General features: G+C 39.6%; 1 protein-coding gene across 4 annotated transcripts in view; it reads left to right on the top strand.

Annotated features, from left to right (window-relative positions):
* SPIDR (scaffold protein involved in DNA repair) overlaps window positions 1–22,724 on the top strand; it is a 209,490-nt gene that overhangs the window by 39,256 nt on the left and 147,510 nt on the right. For all 4 annotated transcript variants that reach the window (XM_054058528.1, XM_054058527.1, XM_054058526.1 and 1 more), the window contains one exon: window positions 16,294–16,550. In XM_054058528.1, the coding sequence (XP_053914503.1) occupies window positions 16,294–16,550 (257 nt within the window). The remainder of the gene's footprint in view (window positions 1–16,293; window positions 16,551–22,724) is intronic.

The following is a 22,724-nucleotide window of genomic DNA, read 5'->3' as shown; positions in this document are numbered from 1 at the left end:
ACAATTAAATTGTGCTTGGTCATGTAGTGTCACTGTAAAATTCCAAACTGTGGTAATTGAAGTCTGGTTAGTCAGCTAGAGAAGACTGAATTGTCACGTATTTGCTGTAATCAGCCTTGGCTTTGGGAGATTTGCCTTTTGGGAGTTGTGTGGATTTCCAAAAAATGCTGCAGAATATTTAGAGGCAAATACAGAAATGGGCTGATTTCTGCGGTGCAGCCGATCATCATGCCAGAACTACAGGAATCTAAGTCCTGGGCTGTGAAATAGCCGTTAAACTTAGATTTAGATGCCTGTGTTCTGTATACAATGAACAGAAGAGCTTAAGTGCTAAATACCAGGATTCCCAGCTACTGTCTTTTTGACCAGGGAACACTTAAGCTCCCTGGTGTTCCTGCATTTTATCTAATGCCTGTTTGATGTGGAGCAGGGACTGGAGGTCTTGAAGACTCTTTAATTCTCATGGTTTTTTTCTGTGGTGGCTCAGCCTTCACGAGGGAGTTGGAAATGACCTCCTCATTGCTTTGGTGGGTGGGTTGAGCTCTTTCCTGAGAGGGAGAGAGTTAAACTCTCCTAAGCTAAAGACTGTCTTGCTAGAACTTGGGTTTTTCACTGCTTAGGCTGAAACATCTCAAATGTTACAGAAGAGTTAGGTGTTTACTGTTGTGGATGTGGTTTTTCAATGCAAGCAATGCATGCAGTGTGCTCTGAGTGGAAATCTCTGCAAAGCACAAACCCACACCTACTGAGTCAAGCCCATAAACAGGCTTAGGTACAGAAGTACTAACTTTGTACTCACAGGCTTAAATGTGACATAAACTGCGAGCTTGTAGAGTTGCACTGCATCTGGATATGTCCAGATGCAGTGCTTTAAGAAACTCTTGAAATACCACGTACTGAGAAACCTGGGTTCATCAGGAGACTCTGGGGACAGGAGTGGAAGGTTTTGTGACTGACTTCTTGCATTTTCATGTCTAAATGCCTTTTGGAATCTGAGTCTTAGCTTTTATAGCTGAAGATAACCTTCTGTATTTACATTCATAGAACGCTTGTAGCAATTTTTTCTTCCATGGTCTTGCCGAAGTGACCAAAATGATCACTAGTCTTCTGTTTAAAAGAGTGAAACTATTAAGTGAGAATTTTAGAAGAGCAACAAAGCTGGTGAGGGGCTGGAGAACAAGTCTTACGAGGAGCAGCTGAGGGAACTGGGGTTGTTTAGCCTGGAGAAGAGGAGACTGAGGGGAGACCTTATCGTTGCCTACAACTGTCTGAAAGGCGGTTGTAGAGACCAGAGGCTGGTCTCTTCTCCCAAGCAACAGGTGATAGGACAAGGGGGAATGGCCTCAGGCTGCACCAGGGGAGGTTCAGATTGCACATTAGGAAAAAATTTTTCACCGAAAGGGTAATCAGGCACTGGCACATGCTGCCCAGGGAGGTGGTTGAATCACCGTCACTAGAGGAATTTAAAAGATGGATAGATGAGGTACTTAAGTATGTGGTTTAGTGACAGATAGGTATAGTTGGACTCTATAATCTCAGAGGTCTTTCCCAACCTGGTGATTCTATGTTTCTAATTTTCAAAAGTGTTTTAAATTTGAATGTCTACTTAAACTAAATTCAAATATAGACATTTTGCAGTTCTACTTCCCTTGCCCCTGGATGCTGAGCCTTAGTGGGCTTCCTGCTTTTACGTGGGAGTCGGTGTCTAGCACCTGTACAAAATCAGCATGAGAGCGAAGTTGCCCGATACAGTTAGGAGTCATTTGTGAAAATTTTGTCTTAATTAGCCTCTCCCCAAACCACAGGAACTGATGTTAGATCCAGTCTTAAATGTCAGGCTTTCTGACTCAGTCCTGAGTTCCTCTACTTCTACCAAAGTAGTTTTATGTATTATGTGTGGAGCTACTTCAGACATCTAGTATACCTTTTTCTGCCAGGGTTGCATCCACAGAGAGGCTGCATTTGTACAGCCAGTCTTCACAGTCTTGGCCGTGATGTGTGGTAATAGTATAACATCTAGAAAACCCATGCACATAAATCCAGTGGTGTTGCTTTCATAGCAGACCAGATTTATGTGCTTTGTGGAACCTTTACGCAGGCTGTGCTTTATAAATGGTTGTTGCATGAAATAGAGGGACTTCTCTGATCTGCCCCAGTTTCCTGGACTTTCATACTTGCTGTTTAGGACATGAATAAGACATTGGTTTAATGTTGTAAAAGTTCTAGTTTGTCAGTATAGCATCACTTGAAACTACAGAACCTATATACTCTATATTTGAAAACAGTTTCTAGAGTGTGTATGTGTGTAGTGGGTTGTGGAATGATGTGGAGTTCAGTTTTGGGGCAAGGAGGAGTGGATGTGCAGGTGCATGCATCTGCTTTCTGCATATGTTGTTCTTCCTTTTCTGCTTAGTGAAATTTATGTTGAATTATTGCAGCCTTATACAGAGAACTTAGTGAAGATAATCGGAGTTGCTATTCTGCAAAAAGCAGAGGGAATTCAGGAACCCTTCTGAGAGTCCTGGGAGTTTAGGCAGAACAAGCTAACAGGTTAATATTAGGTGTGTAAAAATACACGAAGACAAAAATAAAACTGGGGTGAAAAGTATGTGACTTTTTCTAAATGGAAAATTACTGATTTGTTTAAATAGAAGCAAGTAAATGTAAATGCTTGTGCTTGGGATGCAGTGGGGTATGTGCATATATATATATATGCATACTTTTTTTCACTGCAGTCTGTCACAGCATGGACCACTTCTTAAATTGAATTTTCAATTTATTGAAGGCTTTTTCTTTAAGAAGTGGTTGTCTCATCAGGTAGTCTAAATGCAATTGTACACTTCTGCTGTTCTCATAGGGTAGGCTTTGCATTCCTTCTGTAAGTGCATTCCATGAATAACAATATTATATTTAGCTGTAGTGGTGCAATTTTCCAGGACTTTTGTTAGTAGTAAAATGGTATAGAGAAAAAGAAATATCACTTGTTTGATGGTACTCTTGGAAATTGGCACAAATGGTCAGCTTTTGATCTAGAAACTCAACTCCTCCTCCTCCTAAGCGATTAGTGCATAATGGAATCTGTTTACTTTTGGCAATTTGGAGGGAAAATGCATTTAAAATGTCTAAGATTTCCAAGTGTAAATTTGGCTGCAGTAGATGTCGATAAACATGTCAAAGAGATTTTTTTCCTGAAGTCTTGGTATGTGTTCTAGTTATATTAATGCTGTGAATTGCAGTAGCTCCAGTGGAAATCTTAAGTCAGCATTTTGGAAACCAAGGGCTTAAATGATGCACTTGTCAGTGCGTTTTTACATTATTTTGACAGGGGAGTTTAAAACTGAGAAATAATCTTTTTCTACAAGAATATTCAAATTCTCATCTGAATCCTGAAGTTATATTCTCCTTTATGCCCAGACTAAATCATCTTGCACTATTATATGACATAGCTGCGTTTGTTTTTCCTTAACTGTTTGCATTTCCTTAACTGACTGATATTTTGCTTGATTTTAACATATTTAGAATTAGTGTGTAGTTTGCTTTTAATGAATCGGTAGCTCTAGAATAAAAAACATGGTGCCTATCATTCTACTATTGTCTAAAAACTTGCTTTAACTTTGACTCTCCTTATTTGAGAAGAGTTACGATAAATTAAATTATCTGTATAGTTACTGTTCTATGCACTGAAAGGAAAATACTGGGGGAGTTGGAGTTTAAATCGTTAAAATAGTTCTATAGATAAACAGATTGAGGTTTTGGCAAGTAGAAGGCAAGATCTTGCTCTACTGCAGTCCTGCCCTGTATTGTATCCTAAAAAATGGCTCTGAAGCATTTGAAATTCTTTGGATTTTAAAATAATGATTTAGAAAAAACAAACAAACCAACTCTGCTGCAATGTCTTGCCCGCCTTTCTTACCTGAAAGTACAGTTGTTGTGAACAGCGAATGCGAATCATCCAGGTAGCAGTTTAGGTTACTAGATGCACAAGTATCTCTGATGATTTGGAGTGAAGAATAGAAAATGTTGCACTGTTTTAGGTAATTATAGTACACTCTGGGGACCATTCATTGCTACTGAAGTAATATGACTGCTACATTGCTGTCTAACCACTAAGAAAAAATTTCAATTAAAATATTTGCCAATAAGAGGAACAGAAAATTGTGGAAGCCAAAATACATAAAAATAGTGGAAGCCAGCATTTGCACTTCTGCATTTAGGAAATAAAGCTGCCTGTATCAGGCACTCCTAAAACTGGTGAAGCCAACCACCAAGAACCGCTTGAATACTTTTCTTCAAAGCTGCTGTCATCCCCCTCCTTTCTCAACTCAGGTTTTTCATCTCCCCTCACTCCAACTTCTCAGTGCTGAGTGGGGCTTCTGGAGCAAGACTTCCTGCTGCTGGTGTTCAGGTGTTTAATGAAAATTGATTTTTCTTCCATTTACTTTAGCACAAACTTTGGGCCAGGGTTTGTGGCCCCAAACATTTCAGGAAATTGCAGCTTGCACAGTATTTTTAGTTGCTTCATATAGATAAGTTTTTGATCAGAATACTAATAGGTCACTTGCAAGTTGAAGAAAAAAAGATTTGGGATACTTTTCAAAAATCTTGCTAACTGCAGAGTTCAGCATGAAGGACGAATACTGCATGGGTACTTTTACTTTGGGAAGAAGAAAATAAGCAGTGAATGTTTTAATAGTATCTTGAAGTACACATTTTGTTTTTAAATGCTGTTCCTAGAAGCTGGATTAACTTGTATTATTTCAGCATTATCTTGTCAGCTTTGAGCTTCTCTTGTATTGTAAAAAAGAAGGGGGACAAACACACCACCCTCTGAATGTTGCAGAAGTTTCATTTTCCATGTGTAAATACATATTGACATGTGCTAACCAAATAGTAAAGAAAATGACAGCTCTACGTGATTTTTCTTCCCCTTTCCTGAAGTAAAGCGAGCATTGATTTAAGAAAGGAAGTTTAATTGATCCATCATAGTCTCTTGATCTGGTTTGAGATATTTGGACTACTATGGGAACCAGTCAATTACTGCTTTTTAAAGCATGTTAAAAAGTGCAGACATGCATTGAGGCTCTCTTTTTCTCTATGCCTGTAATTGAGAAGCATTGTCTTAATTCCTTTTTATCTTACTAGTTATGCAAACTTTATAATCCTGGTAAGGAACTGCTTAGTACAGATTACTGATCTTTCCATTTCAGTGCTCTCTTCTCTGCAAGTTCTGTGCACCAGTTGCTAGCCAGTTTTTAGAGACTTGCAGTCCACTGAGTTTAATTGTTCATGGAGTGTATTTGGTTACTGCCTTACTGGGACATTTCAAATGTGTTTTGCCTGGTGTGTTTATGTGGTATGCTTATTTACTAATGAAAGTTTTAAATATGTGTGATTGTCTCCATGTGTCCTGCAATGTATGTTATACCCAAACTATGGCAATCATGTTGCTGTATGTAATGTAACACACATATTACAGCACAGTTTTTATTCTAATATAGATCTCGAAGGAGTTTTAATTGGTCTTCACTTTGAGATCTTCTAAAGTATTGTGAACAATCAGCACAACTAAATGTGTCAAAATTAAGATAGTATTGCAGCAGTTAGCACCTCTGAGTCTCTTTGTAAAATGTGTGTTTATGGCAACATTGCAATATTCAATAAGAGAAACCCAACTGATAGTTACTTTATTTTCCTTCTGCTCCTCCAAAGTTTGGGCACATAATCTAAAAGAAAATCTGTAAGTTTAGTTTTGGACTCCTTTTTTCTTTGTTCTTTTTCCAAACAGAATTAATTTTCAACAAGTATATTTCGTGTATTTTTTGTAGCTACTTTTCTTGTTTGGTGTTTGTCAGCTTACTTGGAAAAGCAATTAAATGGGTCTTCTGTTTCTTCACTTAGCATGTAGGCACTCCCAGCATCGTTAAAAATCAGCTAAGGTGAAGGTGGTGCTTTTGCACCCACCACAGTGTCATTGCTAACACAGTATTCCAGAAGTTGTAAGACATTTCCTGCCCTGGAATGTTTGCTGTTTAAAATAGCTTCAACCGTGCAAAAACATGAAACAGTATTCTAGAAAAGATAGGCTGTGGAAGTACTTCTGGAGTGGAGGGAAAGGGTCAGAAGAACTTGGAAATGGAGAGGAGGGAAAGGGTCGGAAGAAGTTAGAAATTAAGAGGAGGGAAGAAATGAAGTATCTATTTTAGGCTTTGGGGGCAGTACTGCAGGCGCTGTGAAGTAATAAATAGGGCAAAGGAGAGAACAGTCAAGTGAGAAGAATGTAGAGTGAGTGGGAGTAGAAGAAAATTAATGTAATGCACTGTGCTGCCCAGCAGCCCAGTGTTCTCCTTAAGCTGCCAGTGCTGTAGCTGTGAACGCCAGCACTGCTGGAGCTGGAAGCAGAGTCTGGATTTCAAGCCACGTCTGTGTACCTCTGTGGAAATTATGAACAAAGAAATTTCCACTAAGCACTGAGCATTATTGCAGCAGTGTATTGCATTTGTGTATTATACAACACTGTGCCAGCTGTGCTTCCTCTCTCTTTCATTTTCTTTTTCTTTTCATTTTTTGATAAGTGTTTTTCTAAGGGGTTTCGCAGGAAACTGCAGGCAGATCAACCAAAGATGAGATGTCAGTGTGCATAGTTTGTACTTAACTGAATATCTGTGTGCGATCTCTTGTTTAGTTAGTTATTCTGGAATTGCTTCCTTCTATCTCAAAAAGTAAAGTGCTTGCAGTTACCACCTATTTTTTGAAAGAGAATGCATAAGTTGAAAGATGTTTTTAGGTATTTGACTGTACCCTGTTTGGTCTAAACAGTGACATTGTGAGAAGTATTTTCTCATGGTTTATTTTCTAGGAAGATTTTTTTTTAAGTTTGTTGGACCGTTATTCATAACTGCATAAGCTAAGGATATGAACAAAGCTATTTTGTAGGGAAGGATTTAATTTACTTAGACCAAGTGATCTATTTGGAGTAAAAAAACTTCTGGGACCTACAGAAGGGGTCGGTGCTGAAAGCTTGTCTGTTTTCCCACAGTTATATCTGTTTGTCTAATAAAAGATATTACCTCTCATTACAAGTATTTGTTCTCTCTGAAGACTTGGAACAAAACAAAAGAGTTGCTTGAAGATGGAAATGTATTTCTGGCCTTAACAGTTCCTACTGAATCCTGCAGGTGTTTAGTCTAGGTGCTTTAGGATTTAGGTCATAAATAATAATTTGGCTTTTAATCATGCCTTTCAGTTGAGTCCTCTTGTTACATCCAAGCTGTAACCTGGACGAATACCACACCATCGCCTAGAACAGAGGCAATAAAACTGAGGTTTCATGGCCTGAATCCACTAATGTTAATATATAAAACTGAGTGAATAACTATAAACAAAGAATGTGAAAGTAGGTTATCAGACCACGTGATAACATCTGTTCCTTGGAAACATGAAAGTGCCTATTTCTGTGTCCAGAACTAAACCCTGTTTAAGTGGTATTATAAGCTGACTACAATTTTCTCATGCATCTAGACTTCAGTGGATAATGTTGAGGCTTCTGTACGAAATGATGTAATTATCTGCATACCCTATCAGAGTCGGGTATTTATATTTGAAAACCTAGGTCTTTGTCATCTGGAGGATCCTTATCAACGTGAGAGCTCAGCTGCGTGGGATGATATGCAGTTGCATGAGAGGAGACCTAGTTTTGTCCCTGAATAGTTTGCAAGATACAACACGTGAAGTGGCATCTCCCCCCTACTCCCCCTTTTTAAGGAAGGAATGAAGAGCAAGGGTTACGGTAATTCACTTGAATGTAATGTTAGCTAACAGTTTGCATAAATTGGTCCAAATTGTCTTTAACAGCCAGTCATTTTCACTGGGAGAAACCAAAGATGTTCTTGTATGATGGAAAAAAAAGATTAGACAAAGCAGAAGCAGCACTTGTAGGTTGTCTGTTTTGACGTTTTCAGCATTGTTTGGTCTATTAGAAGTTGACTGTTAACTCTCATCACAGACTGATGGACAGATCAGTGGTAATGCAGAGAATTAGGAAGTCATAGATTGACTTCTAAATGTTAAAGCTTCATTGAACTGCTAAAATGATGCTTTTGAGAGGTGGAGTTGCAGCACAAATGCTACGGATGCCAAAACTGCAGCAGGGGTTTCCTTACACTCTATACGGTACTGATCAGTATCCCTTAACTGCTGTTGGGTAAACTGCTTCATATTCATTTTTCATGTTAATAGCTCACCATCCCCTCCTGTTCTTTCCTGCCCTTGTGCCCAGCAGACAACCATTTTCTTCTGCCTTGCCTTCAGAATAGCTATTAAACTCTTCACTTAAAAAGTATGTTTAGAAATAAACATAGTGTTTCTTGCTTTACTGACTTATAAAAATGCACTTGGGCTGAGAAGACAGCCTCACCTGTTTCAGTCGGCTGATCCATGCCATAGAACAACCTGTTCTGGGAGAGGCAGGCTGGAACAGCGTGTGGATGTATCTCCAGAGGCATAGCCTGCTAAACCTGTTTGTCTTGTAAAAGCTGAGGTTTCTGCTCAGGATTAGAAGTTACGGCTTCAATTTCATCTTCCTTACCTATTATGTGTTCTTTACCTGGCTTCCAAAAAAAACAACAAACCCAAAACACAATACAGTCAGTAAAATAACACCTTTTCACTAGGTCTATAAAAAGTCCATTTTCTTGTGATTTAAATCAGTTCTCTCAGAATTTTTTTTCTTCCAAAGATCACATATCCATGTTGATTTTTTTTGTGTTTGCAAAATCTTATTCTAGTATTATTTTTCCATTCTTGTTTTCTAAAATGATTAGTTCTGCCTGCAGGATACTGCCTGCCAATGCTGTTTGTGTACAGGATTATGTGCGTGAAAGCTCAAACCAAACCAAACCATGCACCTCTCCCCTTACAAAAAACAACACACAGCCAAACATACTGCATGTAATCCTAGTCATCACTCCATTTTCCACTTCAAGGCAGTATGACCTACGGAAGATATGGGAGCTCATAAATGATGATTCAAGTTGTTTATTTTGTTAATTGTTATTTCATGTGTGATATAAAACACTATTTTGTGGGCTTGTGTACTCCACTTCAACTTCCTCACTCTTTGAAGTGTAAGAGGGAGTTTTCCTGGCCATGTCACCCTCCGTACCTTTTCTTGATTTCAGAAGTCATGCAGGAAGCCCAGTGTCAGAGTAGAACCGCTGGTCGGACTCGACAGTGGCTGTATCGTTCCATTAATTTTCTTCAGTTACATCAAAGTCCTTTTGACTCCCTCAGTCCCTGAAAATGTCTCTGAAACTGTCCATTTGCTTTTCTTTTGATAACAGCTATTGGTATTTTTCCTTTGAATTGTATCATAGTTCATGTAACTTTTAAGGCAGTAGCTAATGTTACTTGATAGAACTTAAAGGGTAAATGGGGTCAAACGTGGGTAACACTTCCCCAGGAGCTCTGCAAATGGAAGCTCAGCAGTATATACAGTGGTCCTTAGGATTTAGTAGCTGGCTTCCTGCCTCCAAGGTTAATCATGAATCAATTTCCTTTATGATATGAAGCACTGGGCTGTTGGTTGCGATGAATCTTTTTTAATTAGTCATAGAAGAGAAGTTCTAACCACTTGTTTAAAGGCCTCAAAACACAATTAAGAGGCAATGAGGGTGCAGTCTGTGACCAGATTCTGCTTTGAATAATTATGGTGTTGCTGCCTACACTTCTCCATATCCAAATAGATAGAACATTCTTCTTTGCTACTTGGCATAAATGAATTTGTGTGCTATTAACTACTGCATTCCAGCCGAAGGGTGGTGACATCTAGGAGATAGCAAAAATTCATTCCCATGTCCATATGAAGGGAGATGTTGCTGAAGTTTAGTAGTGGCTGAGCAGGGACAAAGAGGCAAACCCTTTGTCACCTCAGTGGTAGTTGCTCTTGTACAGTCCCAGACGAATGCTCGAGGTAGCTGTTGTTATGGCCTTGCAGAGCATACAACTCTGTTCCCTGTAATGGCAGCCACAAAATGCTTATGTGTGTGGAGCAGGACATGTCATTTCCTAGTGCGCGGAACCAACACCACTGATAAGTATTTAGGACAGATCAGATGCTCTGAGTACATGTGCTGTGAAGGAATGCTGTACTTAGCTAAACAGCCAGGCATTATCTGAGACCCATTTTAAAGATATGCTGTCTCTGTAATAGCGCTGGGAGGTTGTTCCAGATAACAAAATTTCAGTTAATCTGCTGTGTCAGTTCAGGCTTGCAAGTCCAAAAATACCTTGTTAGTGATTTATGTCTTTCATTGTTATTCTTTTTTGTCATATGATTATCTCTGCCCACGCACTGCTACCTAATCTTGTACGTTTTGTGTGCTGTTCCTGTGGTTATTCCGTGAGAAGAAAGCTTGGTGTCACCCACAGAGCGGCACACGCCTAGCTTTGCACTTGAACATCAAGTTTCTTATGTGAAGGCATATCTGAATTTTCTCTCTCTAGAGTGAAAGCAGGTAGTTTACCAAGAACCAAATTATTTCTTGAGATCCTAGGAAAATATTTGGCGTAGACTTGAGTGCTTTGGTTAAAGCTTCAGAAAACACAAAGCTTTGAAGAGAACTGCAAGCTTTAAATCCTTCCTATCTTTAATTATCTTTATAGAGCCGAATAATATCCTGTGCTGTCTGTGCGCACAATGCCTGAATTAATTTTATGTTGATTAATTAAGAGGAAACTTCTTTTCTTTTACCCTTACCCTACTCCCTCTAATCGTGCAAACCAGCTTCTGGTAGCTTCAAGCATTTATTAGCATAGCCTGGACCTTTGACATACTGCGCTGGTGATTTATGCTTGTGAATATTAATTGTAGCAAATCCAGTGGCTTTTCTGCTTGCTCTGTTTTTTGCAAAGTACTATGCAAGATATAAAATCTCCTTGCAACCTGTAACTAATTCACTGGGGTAGAAGTTTGCTGCATTTGAATCCCTTTGTATGCATGACAGCAAAAAGGACCAGTAGTGCAAATGTAGCACAGCTTACCGGAAAGCAAGATGGTATGAAAGGAGAGGTGGTAGGGTAGTCGCCTATATTCACTTGTGGATTTGTCTATACCAGTAGCTTCCATCCATCTTGAGGGTTGTCACAAGAGGGCGGTTAGGAGAAATGCAAATGAGTTCTGGAAAGAGTAAGGAAATCAGAAAAAGGGAAGAGACAGTCCATGAGAGAACAGGCAGGGTATGGTTGAAAACACTTTCAGAGTTAGAGGCAGATGTGTCAAAAAAAGAAGTAGGAAAGAAACTACTACAAGACTAATTTTGCTGTGTATGTACAGTGATCAAAGTCTGCAAGTCTCAAATACTATTTCCATTTTTGACGTGACTTGGCCCTGCAACCTTGCGAAAGCCTGGTTTGCTAAGAGGGCCATCACAGAAACCCTTCTACCATTTGAACTAAGCTGCAGTAAGAAAATAGGAGGGGAAAAAAAATACTATTTTTAGGGGAGGACATGGCAGACTAACTGACCCATCTGCAAAAAGTTATTTTGGTGCTATATTGAATTTGATAGTCTTTTCTTTGTCGGTAAGAGGGTCTTTGGACATACTGCAGCATGCTGAAGAGTCTTAGTTTCAGTGGATGAACTTGTTCAGAATATCTGTGAGCTTTTATTGAGCCTCATATCTGGCATATCTTCATACCAACTGAAAAAGATTTACAGCATTTTCTGTATGTATGATGAACAAGAGAAAGTGTTGAAACAATACCAAAGTAGGGTGTATATACTGACAGTTTTCCTTAGGAAAGTTTCACTGAGTGATGTATCTTGGGAGGAGAAAGAAGGGGAGTGAGAAACTCTCCCAACAGCTCATCTCTTTGCCTCTAATTAGCAATCACTTTATGAGATTGCCTCAGAAAGTTTTGCACAGTTCAGCTTTCTGTGCTGGAGATAGAAACTTCAAATAGAAATTTTAACACTTCTCGTATTAACTTACTGCTCTTTTATTGATAAGAAATATAGAGTGTTTATTAAAGTGATCAAATATAGATTTTTTTTTTCTTCCATTATTATTGAAGTGAAAAGGTAATTTTTTCAGACATTTTAGAGAGAAATGCTGCTCAGATTGCAGAGGTGCTCCCAAAGATCTTACAGGGTGTTCAAGGCGAAGCAACAGGCAGCTGGAGCAAATCTCTTGATGGGAAGGGAATACTTGGTCACTGAAGTAACAGCATGGTGTCTTCTGTACTGCCTGTGTGCAGAATCTATGTGCTTAAGGGGTGCTGTCTTCATTTCATGGAAATCAAGAATGTTTGAGCAATTTGGACCAGGATTTTAGCATTTCCATGTTTTTTTTTTTTTTTGTTTTGTTTTGTTTTGTTTTGTTTTTAAAAAAAAAAAATTTAAATTGACATGGGTAGTCATGTATTCTTTAGCAGTCGTAACTGTCCGGCCGGGGTGGGGGGAGTATTTTCTGTTTCTCATTCTGGTTTCTGTTTTTACAGTTTTACTGTCCTCTATGTTAACTAGTACTGATGTGTGCTGTCAAAAATACATCATAAATTAATTCATCTTGTGAGCTCTCTTTTGATGCATTTTTAATTAAACGTGCTTATATTTAAGATACAGGGTTCTGGATGTTTAGCTGTGGCATTCACTGACTTCTTTGTTTTCCTGTAGCCAAATCTTAGAAAAAAAATGGCAATATGCTGTACATTTATACAAAAGTTGTTTTTTCCTTAGAAGAAAGAGCCATAGAAGGGAACCATTTAGAACAGGGCAAATAGATTTATTCTAAAAATGAACAAAATGAGCTGTTTGTCGTTTAAGTGAGAGGGAGACTGAGTTCAGCTCCTGCATTTCTTTTCTGCTCAGCCCTTGTACATGGAAAAGAGGTTAGCGTGCTATAAAACAGGGTGTTGTGGTGAGGCCATGATTGGAAATGATTGGTAAATCTTGCTGAACAGTCCAGTGCCAAGTATTTGGAGTGACTGGGATATGTGGGAGACAGTTATGGAAAACCCCAGCATGGGGATGATTAGGTTGGGCTCAGGGGTTGAAGGAGGGGATTAAGGTGGAGAAATGGAGCCTGTGTGTTAGTGGGAAGCATTGTACCCTCAGCCACCATAACCAAAATATACTATATTTTGAAGTAATAAGTAATGTGGAAAAGTCAGCTACTTTTAATTTGATGCTTCTCTATGCTTAGCAATGACACTTTTCAGAAACTTTTGATGATCTTACTGGGGATATTGTGGTTTTTTTTTAAACAGCCTTTTAAAAATTAATTTTCATATTTTTTAATGTATCAATAATCAATAAGTAATTTCTTCACTCTATTAATAGTTGTTTTAAAGTGAACCTAAGAAATCGAATTATATTTTTTGCCACTTCTCTACCACCATACTGTTGGCAGACATACTGGCTTGTTTACTGGGTGCTTGAAAAATCATGTTTGTATGTTTTGAAAATATTTTTCTATTCAGACTGTATTTCTCTTGGTGGCTACAGTTAAATAATGTAAGGAATTGGAAACCTGAGGTTTTGTTCTTTGTTTTTCTTCTCCATTTTCATAGCTTCCTCTTTCAAGAAAAAATTCCAAGTGACCAATTTTTTTTTTAATTCTAAGAAGCAAACAAAACAGAAGCAACCCCCTCAAAATATGATTTCCTTGGGGAAGTTAAGCCTAAACAAGTATACAGTAATAAATATTAGGAGAAGAATTGAATGATTTATTGGACAATCTTTAATTAGGAAAGCTTCTTATCTGTTACAACAGTCAGTGTGTTTAAAACATGTGCTTAACTTGAGGCACATCCCAAGGGCTTTCCTCAGTTGCATTTTACTTGCTCAAAGAACTTCAGGTTTCCATCCTGCTTTAGGTGCAGTGGATATTGTAGCAATTTGAGCAAAATTAAAACATTCCTAGAGCAAAGCAGTGCATTGGAATGATGTTTTAAGAATGAAGTGCTTGCTAACTGCTTTCATGCTGTTTGAAACCTTTTATTTTTGGCTCTCCTCCAATGTGGAAGGAGTTTGTTTTCAGAGAAATATTGTTGCCAAGGGACAAATGTTGACTGTGTTGTGTTTAAAACAGGCTGATATTAATTACATTCTTTAGCTATTCTCCTTCTCTGGATAACTTTAAAAGGTCCTTCCAATTTCCAGAGTACTTAGGTAGGCTCTCAGAACATGAACACAGTGTCTCATCATCTACGTGAAGAATGTATTTGAGAACTGGCAAGAGCTGAAGTCATTTTTGTGCACAGTTGAGAAATGTTGATTTCAGATGATTACGCTAATTAATAACATAGAACAGCATTAGTGAATGCAGTGATTTCTGTCCCTTTCCTCTTTTATCTTTAAAGTCTTTATCTGAACTAGTTGTCAGTGTGGAGAGTTGCTTACCCGGCTGGACCAGAGGCTAATTTTGTTCAGGACTCATTCTGTGACTGGAGCACTGTGTTCTGGAGCAAAGTCAGTCTTTTGGGTTTTCCAGTTCCCCACTGATAATGTGAACCTAATGTTTTGCACTGGGGCTTGTTCTTTTCAAGGATCAGACTGAGTTACTTTACTTGCTTCTGTGGAACAGTTTTGTGCAAGCCTCCTTGAGTTGGGCTAGTGCTGGTGGCCTCAGTGATGGGGCTGTGACTATGCTCACCGCACCAGAACTTGCACAGAGTGGGTTTTCTTTTTCCCAACTAGCTCCTGAAGACTGAGCCCAGCTCAGGTTTCTTAGTCTACTGCCTATTTTAGTTTCAGATAATTTCATTTTGTATAAGGTAAAATGCTACTTTCCAGGTATTTTTGCTTAATACTCAATACTTTAAGAAATAATGTGTCAAGAGAGCATAATGTACATAGCAACTGTGCAGTACTCGCCTTAGGTTGCCAATGCAGCTGCCTCACCCTTCTTGTGCAGGAGACCAAGAGAAGAGTAAAACAAGTTGAGTTAAAGCAGATTAATTTCTCCTGCAAGCCCTCTCCTCTGCCTTCCGTGTCTCTTTGGAGATTTGGTTTTGGTCCTCCTCATCCCTCCTGTGGTTGGATGAGTTCAGTCTGTCCTGTGTTCCTAAGCTGGGAGGAAGTGTGGATCTGCTGGAGGGTAGGGAGGCTCTGCAAAGGGATCTTAACAGGCTGCACTGCTGGGCTGAGACCAATGGCATGAGGTTCAACAAGGCCAAATGCCGGGTCCTGCACTTGGGGCACAACGACCCTATGCAGTGCTACAGACTGGGGGAAGAATGGCTGGAGAGCTGCACGGAGGAGAAGGACCTGGGGGTGCTGGTTGACAGCCGACTGAACATGAGCCAGCAGTGTGCCCAGGTGGCCAAGAAGGCCAATGGCATCTTGGCTTGTATCAGAAACGGTGTGACCAGCAGGTCCAGGGAGGTGATTCTCCCTCTGTACTCGGCACTGGTGAGACCGCACCTCGAATACTGTGTTCAGTTCTGGACCCCTCACCACAAGAAGGATGTTGAGGCTCTGGAGCGTGTCCAGAAAAGAGCAACGAAGCTGGTGAGGGGGCTGGAGAACAAGTCTTATGAGGAGCGGCTGAGAAAGCTGAGGTTGTTTAGCCTGGAGAAGAGGAGGCTGAGGGGAGACCTTATTACTCTCTACAACTACCTGAAAAGAGGTTGTGGAAAGGAGGGAGCTGGCCTCTTCTCCCAAGCGACTGAGGACAGGACAAGGGGGAATGGCCTGAAGCTCCGCCAGGGGAGGTTCAGGCTGGATGTCAGGAAAAAATTCTTCACAGTAAGAGTCATGGGGCACTGGAACAGGCTGCCCAGGGAGGTGGTCGAGTCGCCTTCCCTGGAGGTGTTTAAGGAACGGGTGGATGAAGTGCTTAGGGGCGTGGTTTAAGAGAGTGTTAGGAATGGTTGTACTCGATGATCCAGTGGGTCCTTTCCAACCTGGTGATTCTATGATTCTGTGATCCCTGTTGCTCATTAGCCTCTTTGCTTTCCTGAAAACTTACTTTAATTCTGACACTTGTCTGAGAACTCTCTTGATTGAGATAAGCACTGGCTTATCGTTTTGATAAATTATCCAGATCTAGTTGTTTGAAAAAAAATAAAGGTTACTTGTTGCAGTTGTTGCTCAATAGATGGCCCTTCTATTTAGGGGTTTATGTCAACTTGCAAAAGATTAACGTGCATTTACAGTGAAATTGTCTAAGTTATATTAATCAATAAATTTGCAATCAATTTATCGATTATCAGGGGCATAAATAAGTGCTTACATAAACCAGTGCTATCTCATTAGCTTTCCATTTAAATAGCTGTATATTTTTATTTATTTAGACAACTTCAGTGGAAATTTCTGAGTATTCATCCGATAATGACAGTGTGGAAGAAGGAGAAACAGGGCTGGTGACCGCTACTCCAGGATCCACCAAGAGATTATGGTCGAGGTCAGGAGAGGACACAGATGGTGTTACAGCACAACCAGCCAGCGAGTGGCTGAGGTCTGCGCAGGCCCTTCTCCACACCCCAGGAAAGCAGGCAGGCAAGGCCCCCCGAGCCCCCACCGAGTCCGCAAAGAAGAGGAAGCTGCTGAGGTAAATGCACTGTCTGCTTTAAAGATTTTTTTTTTAGATTGTGTGTGAAAGAGTACTTATGCAAGAGTAGGAATGCAATTCAGGGGTCCGGAGAAGGCCCGCAAGGATGATCCGAGGGCTGGAGCACTTCCCATATGAGGACAGGCTGAGAGAGTTGTTTAGCCTGGAGAAGAGAAGGCTCCAAGAAGACCTTATAGCAGCCTTTCAGTACTTAAAGGGGGCTACAGGAAAGCTGGAGAGGGGCCCTTTTCAGGGGGCATAGTGACAGGACCAGGAGTAATGGTTTTAAGATGAAAGAGGGGAGATTTAGATTAGGAATTGGGAAGAAATTTTTTCCTGTGAGGGTGGTGAGGTTTTGGCACAGGTTGCCCAGGGAAGGTGTGGATTTCCCATCCCTGGAGGTGTTCAAGGCCAAGTTGGATGGGGCTTTGAGCAACCTGATCTAGTGGAAGGTGTCCCTGCCCATGGGAGGGGGGTTGGAACTGTATGATCTTTAAGGTCCCTTCCAACCCGAACCATTCTATGATTCAATGATAAACATTTTTGAGATACAAATTCAAAAAACTTAAAGTGTTGTTTATCTGTAAACAAGCAAACGAGGCAAGAAAGAACTCAATTCAGTTTTAATATCTGTGGTGAAAGCTCTTGATCTTGACCCCTGCGTACAAATCAATGCAGTTTCTGCACTTCTGATAATGCTGTGCATGCCTTAGAGATGCGTAAGTGTTTTAGCGTGTAATCATTTGATTGCTTCGAGCCTCTGTAGGCAGTCTATAAAAATGCTGTGACTCTAATTTTTTTTTCTGTCCTCTCTGGATTTGCCAGGTTAAAATTATCTAAAATACTGTAGGAAGGGGGTGGATGGGCAGTACTGCTGACTAGTGCAGGACAGAGTGATATTTAGGCAAAGGTGGGATGCATTTGTTAATCTGAAATTTAAATCTCTGTGACTAAATCAAATACATTAAAAAGTTATCTTAATTGCTGAAAGAAAAAAACCTGCACAGTAGGAGCCTGACGATCACATTTCATTATTTCTCTAGCTAATTACAGTGCAGAAATGGTCACTTTTTATATTGAATTAACAACAGTTGCTCTAATTTAAATGGTGTATGTGCAGGTATGCCTCAAGCTATGGAGGCTACAATCACAAATGGTGCTGATATAGATATCTATTGTACTTTCAACAACGTGGCTCTTTCTTACTATTTTTTGCAGCTGATTCTATGTACAGTAATCAGTCAATTACTTAAGAAGTAAATCTTCATGATGGTTCAATAGTCATACTTACTTTTCTCTAAAAATAATCATAGCAGTTTCAAAATGCTGAGAAAAGAGATTTGGAAGTCCTAATTACTGAGTATGTCTCTACTTAAAAGTGCTTTGCTTGTGCAATCAAGCTTTATTTCTTGCTACTTTAAAAACATGAAGACACAACTGTACTAGGTCAGACCAACGCTGTAACCCCCCAAAAATACCTGTTGATGGCCAAAAGCAAGTGTGTTTGAAGATAACATGAACAGGACAAGCATATAGTGGTATTTTGCCCAGATGCACTTCCAACTTTCTACAGTTTACTTGACCTGAGCTGTTTGTTACCCTCAGTGAGTTTCTCTTTTCATGAGTTTGCCCAGTAGTTTTCTGAAACCATAAAAACTTTTGGCTGCTGCAATAACATCCAGGGTCAGGAGTTCTGTAGCTTAAACGTGACTGGAATTTGCACCTACCAGCTTCATTTGATCACCTTTCCTATCAACAATCCTAGTGTAAAAATATATTTTACAGCAAAGATACTCTGAAATGTGCATAAGAGAATAAATAGAATACAAGAGAATAAAAGAATAAAAAACCCCAACGAAACAAGGCACAATGATGCAGAATGTAATCTGTCCAGAGTGGTCAGAGTAGCAAAGCTGACAGGGCTTTTTAGTCTTCCATCCTGTGGTTACACCTTGAGTTCCTGTGGGAACAGGGAAGCAGGCAGGAAATTCCTCAGTTATGAGTTTTGTTTATCTAGTTATTTTTCTTGTCCAGGTAATTGTCATCTTTTCAGTCTTCCTATTCAGGCCATTAATTCCACGTGTGTGTCTTCTCCATCAACAGTAAAAGGAAGGATGGGAAACATTTTCATTGGTGTGCTAACAATGGATATAAGAATCTGCATCCTCAATAAGTAAACTCAGGTCTTCAGTGCTGGGGGTTAAAGGCCAGTTCAGGGAAAGGTTTGTCAGCTTCTTGATTGATGAAGAGACAACTGCTTTCTTTCTGGTTATGTAGCTAAAAGTTACATTGCAGCTGTTGGCTTGTCCTTTCTCCTTCCTTCACACCTCTGCTGCAGATTGAGGCCATAGCAGAAAAAGCAACGAGGAAGGGAAATCATCCTTCAAGCTGGATCTGGCCCACAGGCTCCCACTTACACTGTTTGGAACTGTGCAGTAGGTGGAAAAGAAGAGACGAGAGCCTCTTCTTAGCCAGGCTCTCTCTCTAAGCTGATGCCTACGGAAGCATGGGTTGAGCAGAGATGGTGCAGGTGATAGAGCTGCCATCTTCCTATGTGAATTCCTGTGCGAGAGGTTCTGCTCCAAATCCAGACAGCATTAAATACATTTACTTCTTGGAAGAATCCTGATGTAGGTAGGGTAGGCCTCCTATGGTTTTCTTTCCACATTTAAGAAAACAGAAGATATGTCTGCATTGGTTTTTGCATTACCTGATTGTAGGGATGCTCCTGTTACCACAGTGGCTACATTTCTCTACAGAGCCTCAACGAAAATCTCCTAATATGCTCCATAAAACAGCAACCAAAACCAACCAAAAAAAAAACCAAGAAAGAAAAGAACTGTAACAGTCTGTGGAAAAGTTCAACTAAGTTACTTTCAACTGTCTTGGAATCCTCCTGATACTAAAATGAAAATGGATGGTTACCTGCATGGGAGGAAAGAGTATTGTTTGTTTGGTGCTGTTACAGATGTAATTTTGATACACTACAAAAATCAAGATGTGACCAAACCAACAGAAATCATTAGAAGTAAGCTGATTATGGATGGTTAAAATAAATTCTGCTGATACTGATGTTAAAAATTTGAGTGTAAATTCAACACCTTTGAGTGGAAATAAAATGAGAAACCAGTCTGTAACATGCACAATGTACAATGATGCTTATGATCAGGGAAATTCAAAGGGTTATGTTGCTGGCCTTCTCTGTTAGGAGTTAAGTGGGATTTTGGAAAGTGATTAGCATCTGCAGACAAGAACAACGTGACAGCAGTTCCTCCCCACCATGCCTACTGACTGGTCTACTCTGTGCTATTTTTCCAAATTTTCGTGTCTTCTTGTATCCCCTGTAATGTTAGGGTTTATTTTCAAAGTTGTTCTAAATAAAGATTGTTGTTCTTTCTGCCAGGCTCCACAGGGGAGAGGAGGCAGTCTCAGTGGTGGTGCTTGTCCTTCAGGGGCATTGGTGGTCCCAGAAGGTTCTTTACCTGAAAGGCAATGCTGTGGGAGGTGCCAGTCTGTCACAGTAGTAGTGAAGTATCTTCTCTTTTATTAACAACCATCGATACCACCACTGCTGGACCTCCTCACTTAAACTCTGGTTTTATATGCCATCTTGTATAGCTGCCTTCCTACATTTGAACAAAATTGGTGACGGATGGAGTGGGAGTAGTATAATTTTCCCAGGACACAGACAGGTAAATGTCATTATATTGCACCCATGAGCTACAGAGAGAGTTTATAAGGAAGTGCTACTAGTGGTACTTGATACTGAGGTAAATTGCCTTGTTAATCAGGTCAAGAAGTGTTGGCTCTAGGCGTTCCTGTCCTTCTATTCCATCATCATGTTTCAGTTTCTCATCTTGAGTCAATACCGCATGGGAAAATAATGCAAGTGATTTACAAACCTGAGGGGAGAGAGGGTATATGCTGCAAATAACAGTTTTAAGGAAGCTCTTCTTTTTAGATCTGGAATTCGTGTTAATGTTACCGGGTGAAATGTCTAAACTGCACTAGTTCCAAGTCTCTCAAAGTTCCTTTGTGAAAGAAGTGACAAGTGAAGAGTATTGGAAGTCTCAAAGTTTTGTTACATAGGTTAAACTAGTAATGGGGTTCGTTCAGTATTTATGGAGAAGACTCAAAATGCATGCACTCAGCTTTTCTTGTCTACAAGTAAACCTTTCCTAAAGGTTGCTTGAATTGTTTGCTTTTTCTAGTAAGATTTTATTTCAATCAGGAAAAAGAAAAGTTTGTTTTTCAGTGCAGGAAAGAGATCTCTTAAGTTATATAATGTTAGCCCTACTTCTAAATCTGTCATGTTGCGAGAGGTTTTAGTTGTGAAGAGTAGCTATTTTAGCATTTTATTTTTTTTTTTAGGCTGTTTTTAGTTTAACGGTAAAATAAAATCTTGGGAAATTCTTTTAAATTGTCTTATATCTTCTTGTTTGCACACCACTTACGGATGTCATCTGCTAAAATTAACTTTTGTTATCGAAAGAGGAAAAAATTACAGAATGTCCTGATACTACGTGCAGTAAAATGAAACCCAGTTGACACATGAGGCCATCTGAGGTCCTGAAAATAAAGGAAATTGCCAAGGAAGGAAGGAGCTGGCACAAATGAAGCAGGCTTTTACTCAAAAATTGGGTCTGTTCTTTCTTGCATGCATCCACAAGTAGAAGGAGGGCATAACAGCATCAGACTAGCCCTTTTGATTGTCATGTTCTTATGACGATTTTAACTATTGGATTAAGTTTTCCTTGCTAGTGAATTTCTTATTGGATTAGAAAAATATGACTGAAGAATATCAAGGCTGCACTGCAGATGCACCACGTGTAGGCACTGAGCAAATTATTTTGCACTTACTGAAAGTTAAAATGTCTTGTCTTTTTTAGAAAGTCTAGATGGCTTCACTGGGCCAGATGTTTGGTGTTAATAGAAAAAGCTCAGATACACACTTTCCATAAAATCAGATTTCTCCAGTTTCATGAGTAATATAGTTTACTAATTATAATGGTTTAGCAGGGTATGACTGTGCATCTCTTTAAAGGAGTCATTTTCATGCTTTCTTTTGTTTAACCATGGAGCTTGCTTTTCTATGCAAGACCTCTGCTCAGGCAAGCCAAAACCTTCAAAACTGAGGGAAAGGGTCTTCCTTTATTTTGTGAGACATGGCTGTTCCCCCATGAAAACTGGTTCCTGTAGAGTCTTTCTCTTAACTTTGTTACTCTGTTCTGTGAGAAATGGTGCTTATGAGTCTGGCACTTTTTTTTTTAATTATTATTTTTATTTTTTTATACTGGCCAAAAAAGGGATAACTTATTTCTGGGAAGACTTTCCTTAGTACCGCACCTTACTTCTAATGAGAGGCTCTGCTGTAAGAGAGGTAGGACAGTATGGAGTATTTTTTTCTATAAAGGAGTCTGGCGAGCCAGAGAGCTGTGGTAAAGTCTTCAGCTGCGGTTTGGGGGTTTTTTTCAGTGACTGGTAAGAAGGGGTGATCAATGTTTTGAAAACTATGCCAGAAGCGAAAAAAAAACTTATGTTTTTCCAAAGATGTTCCTAAAGTATTTCAAATATTTTCTTTGAGATAACTTGCATAAGTAGAGGGATGAGAAATAAAAGTTTTACTTAATCTTTCACTGGAGGCCATGTGGGATGTAAAAAGTGCTCACCCACCCTGTCCTGAGTAGTTATGACTGTGATCCCTCTTACATCTCTTCCTCTACACTGTCTGAGGCAACTAGAACCTGGAATTCAAAACTTAGTTCAAGAATAGTGACATTTGTCTATGACAAAGAACCTTTTTTGATTTGCAGGAGTAATTGTCGTATAGTGTCAACACACTATTTGTAAAAGTTTAATTGTTAAAGATGGTATTGAGGATGTCTCTAGCATACGCTGGCTGAAATTTACAGCTGAAGACACTCTTAAGTTCTCTGGATGGTCACTTCTGTCTAATGCAGTTGCTGAAAGATACCTCTGGGTCTCACCATGCTGTGGGAACTCAAAAAAATGGTGTCTTTGTTCCATATATTTTTTGTGAAGCTGACCTCCTTTGTGGAATGATTGAAAAAGGAGTGTGAGAGGCTACAGGGACTTGAAAAGACTTCTGGCTTATTGAACTTTTTTAAGCGACACTTCAAATCCTTGAATCTTTAAGACTTTAGAAGAGGCTTT

This window comes from Cuculus canorus, chromosome 2 (genome assembly GCF_017976375.1).
Source record: "Cuculus canorus isolate bCucCan1 chromosome 2, bCucCan1.pri, whole genome shotgun sequence".
Lineage (NCBI taxonomy): Eukaryota > Metazoa > Chordata > Aves > Cuculiformes > Cuculidae > Cuculus > Cuculus canorus.
This window is presented reverse-complemented; position numbering and strand designations above follow the sequence as displayed.